Below are 4,408 nucleotides of genomic sequence, written 5' to 3'. Positions count from 1 at the left end.
TTAGATTTTTAAGATAACTATAGTAGTAGTAATAATGTCTATACTATGTTGTTTGTAATAGTAATAATATTTGCAGTAAATAATCACTAAATTTTAACTAATACTATCTTTGCTTCCAGTAGTGTTCTATGAGTATAATTTTATCAATATGTAAATATGTGAGGCATTGATTCTCACAATAATTCTATGTGCTAGGTACTTAAAGCATCCCAATTTTCCAAATGTAGGAAACAGGCATAAAGAAGTTAAATACTTGGCTAGATTACTCCTGTAATCCCAGCACTTTGGGAGGCCAAGGCAGGCAGATGGCTTGAGCTCAGGAGTTTGGAACCAGCCTGGGCAACATTGTGAAACCCCATCTCTACTAAAAATGCACAAAAAGAGCTGATTTAAGTTTCTTGTAGAATGCTGGTTAGAAAACACTGGTCAAACACACAGGGCACGGATAGGGCAGGGCCAGGGACAAGGTCAGGCCAGGAAGGGGCCAGGGCCAAGGCAGGGCCAGAGCTGGACTTGGAGGTGTCCTGGACTGATTTGCCCTGCCCTAACGTTGGCCCAGCCCTTCTCTGGCACTTCCTGTCATGCTGTGTCCCTGGCCTGAGCATTGGCCCTGGCCGTGTCCTGCTTCTGGCCCTGCCCTGGAGTTGGCCAGGCACTGCCATGGCCCAGTCCTGCATTGCCTTGCCCTCCTCTGCCCTGGCACTGCCGTGGCCCTGCCTGGGTCCTAGCTCTGCCTCAACTCTGGACCTGCCCTGACCCTGCTCAGCCCTGGATCTACCCTGACTCTGCCTTGGTGTTGCTCTCCCATCTCTATGGCCTGGCTCTGGCCCTGCCTTGCACAGGCCATGCTCTGTCCTGCATGTCCCAGCCTGGGCCCAGCCCTGGTCCTACCATATTCCTGGCCCCAGCCGTACCCTTGTTCTGGCCCTGACCTTGCCCTGGCCCTCTCCTTGCCCTTCCATGCCCCGGCCTTGCCCTCACCCTGCATTGGCCCTGCACTGGTCCTGCCCTGCCCTGGCACTGCCTTGGCCCCGGCCCTGCCTTCTCCCTGGCCTTGCCCTTGCCCTGCCCTGGCCTGACCCCAGGCCTACCGAGTCCATGAAATGGCCCTGGACCTGCCTTGCCATCCTCTGTCCTGGCCCTGTATTGTCCCCACCATGCTCTGGTCCAGCACTTGCCCTGTCCCTGTTGCTAGTCCTGCCACTGCTATGGTCCTGCCCTGTTTTTGGCCATGCCCTGTGCTACCCTAGCCCTGCCCTGTCTTGGCCTTGGCCCTACCATGGCCTTCTCCTACCCTGGCCTGGCCCTACCCTGGCCTTTTCTACCCTGGCTTTGCCCTGCCCTGGCCTTGCCCTGCCCTGGCCTTGGCTTTGCCTTGTCCTGGTCCTGGTTCTGCCCTGGCCCTGCCCTTGCTCTGAATTGTCTCTGGTTCTGCCTTCTCCCTGGCCCTGTCCCTGGCCCAGCCTTGACCCTGGCCCTGGCCCTGACAATCCCCAGGCCCCACACTGGCCATGCTTGGCCCTGGCCCCTCCTTTGGCCCTGCCCTGGCCCCACCTTGGCCCTGTGCTGTCTTAGTCCTGCCCTGGCCCTGAACTCGCCCTGGCCCTACCCTCATCCTACACTGGCCCTGCCCTACCCTGGCCTTGCCCTGCCCTGGCCTTGCCCTGCCCTGGCCCTGCCTGCCTTTGGCCTGCCCTGGCTCTGGTTCTGCCCTGGCCTTGCCCTTGCCCTGGACCCTCCCTGGCCATGTTTTTTCCATGGTCCTTCTCTGGCCTTGCCCTTGCCCTGTCCCCTTTCTGGTCCTGCCATGTTTCTGGCCCTGCCGTGTCCATGTCCTGGACCTGGCTCTGGCCCTGGACCTCCCTGTGCCTGCCCTGCCATACCCTGGCCCGTTCTTTGCTCTACACTGACCCTGCCCTGCCTTGGCCCTGTGCTACCCTAGCCCTGCCCGGGCCTTCTGCTGGCCCTGATCCTGCCATGTCCCTGCCCTGGCCCTGGTTCTGCCCTGCTTCTGGCCCTGGCCTTGGTCCTGTCATGTCCCTGGCTCTGACCCTGCCCCTGGTTTTTCTCTGGCCATGACCCTGTCCCAATTCTGTCCTATCCCTGGCCCTGTCTCAGTTCTGTCCTAGCCCTGGCCTTTCACAGTACTTTGTGCCTAGTAAGGGCTCCATGGTGTCTGTGAGTTGAATGTTGTGTTCATAGTATCTGCCAAAACAGAAAGTAAAAAAAACAAAATCTGATGATGAGAGGTTAAAGCTTTGTATACAATATGCCTTGAATTGTAATTATTAGTTGTATTAGTTATTAGTTATTAGCCTGTTATTAGTTGTATTATATATAGGTCATGGTTTTGTACACATAACTCCAAACCACTGATACTGTTAAAAGAATATATGAATATATGAAAGAATGTATAAGCGTAAGAATATATGAGTATGTAATGACCTTTCCAAATTAATTTTTATTTTTAGCTCTATTAGATTTTCCTCAGTGTAACAAATGTTTATTCCTATGTAATTAAGGGCATATTTCCTGTACAGAATATTCATATTACCTAATTCAAAATTATATAATACAAAAATATAATACTATTTTTAGGCCAGGCATGGTGGCTCATACCTGTAATCCCAACATTTTGAGAGGCCAAGTTTGGAGAATCATTTGAGGCCAGGAGTTTAAGACCTGCCTGGGCCACATAGTGAGACCTTGCCTTTATTAAATATGTAAATAAATAGGTTGGGCACTGTGGCTCATGTTTGTAATCCCAGCATTTTGGGATGCCAAGGCAGGAGGATTGCTTGAGCCCAGGAGTTTGAGACCAGCCTGGGCAGCATAGCAAGACTCCATCTCCACAAATAATAAAATATTAACCAGGTGTGGTGGTGCGCATCTGGGGTCCCAGCTACCTGGGAGGCTGAGGTGGGAGGTTTGCTCGAGGCTGCAGTGAACTCTGAATGCACCACTGCATTCCAGCCTAGGCCACAGAACAGGACCTTGTCTATAAATAAAGAAATAAGTAAAAATATAAATAAAAATAAGTAAAAAGAAATATAAGTAAATATAAATACATATAAATATATAAATGAATACATGAAAACAAACAATTTTTAAATTTAACATCACTGAGGGCATCCTATCCATTTCATTTCATGATTCCATTACATCATTTCAGTTAGATGAAATGATAAGATGATATGAGATGAAATGATGAGATGAAATGGTGAGTTGAAATGATGAGATGAAATGACAACTGAAAAGAAACTGAAAGGAGATGAGATGAGATGAAATGATGAGATGATGGATGAAATGATGAGATGAAACGAGATGAAATGATGAGATGAAATGAAATGATATGAAATAATGAAATGAAATTGAAATGAGATGAGATGAAATAATGAGATGAAATGAGATGAACGATGAGATGAAATGATGAGATGAGATGATAAGATGAAATGATGAGATGAAATGATGAGATGAAATGAGATGAAATGATGAGATGAAATGAGATGAAATGATGAGATGAAATGAGATGAAATGAAATGAAATAATGAAATGAGATGAAATGAAATGAAATAATGAAAGGAAATTATGAAATATAATGATGAAATTGAAATGAGATAAGATTAAATGATTAGATGAAATGATTAAATGAAATGATGAAATGAGATGATGAAATGAAATGATGAGATGAAATGATGAGATGAAATGAAATGAGATGAAATGTAATGAGATGAAATGAAATGAAATAATGAAATGAGACGAAATGAAATAATGAAATGATGAAATAATGAAACGGAAATGAAATGGAAATGATGAGATGAGATGAAATGATGAGATGAAATGATGAAATGATGAGATGAGATGAAATGATGAGATGAAATGAGATTAAATGATGAGATTAAATGATGAGATGAGATGTGATGAAATGATGAGATGAAATGACATGATATGACATGAAATCAGATGAAATAATGAGATGAAATGATGAGATGAAATGACGAGATGAAATGAGATGAGATGAAATGAGATGAGATGAAATGTAATGAGATGAAATGACATAATGAAATGAAATAATGAAATGAAATGATGAAATGGAATAATGAAACGGAAATGAAATGGAAATGATGAGATGAGATGAGATGAAATGAGGTGAAATGATGAGATGAAATGAAATGAGATGAAATGATGAGATGAGATGTGATTAAATGATGACATGAAATGACATAAAATGAGATGAAATGAGATGTAATGATGAAATGAGATGAGATGAAATGATGAGATGAAATGGTGAGATTAAATGATGATATGAAATGATGAGATGAGATGAGATGAGATGAAATGATGAGATGAACTGATGAGATGAAATGAAATAATGAAATAATGAGATGAAATGAAATGAAATAATGAA

The 4,408-nt window shown here is 44.6% G+C and overlaps 1 protein-coding gene across 1 annotated transcript; it reads left to right on the top strand.

Moving 5' to 3' along the window:
* Positions 1-789: 789 nt before the first annotated feature.
* Positions 790-1,575, top strand: LOC116810467 (uncharacterized; the record flags this gene model as incomplete). The annotated part of the gene is made up of 1 exon (XM_032755003.2): positions 790-1,575. A coding segment is annotated over one exon (786 nt), but the record flags the coding sequence as incomplete, so codon positions are not given.
* Between the last annotated feature and the right edge of the window lie 2,833 nt (positions 1,576-4,408).

This window comes from Hylobates moloch, unplaced genomic scaffold (assembly GCF_009828535.3).
Source record: "Hylobates moloch isolate HMO894 unplaced genomic scaffold, HMol_V3 SCAFFOLD_1, whole genome shotgun sequence".
Lineage (NCBI taxonomy): Eukaryota > Metazoa > Chordata > Mammalia > Primates > Hylobatidae > Hylobates > Hylobates moloch.
The sequence above is the reverse complement of the archived record's forward strand: the minus strand, read 5'-3'. Positions and strand labels throughout refer to the sequence as shown.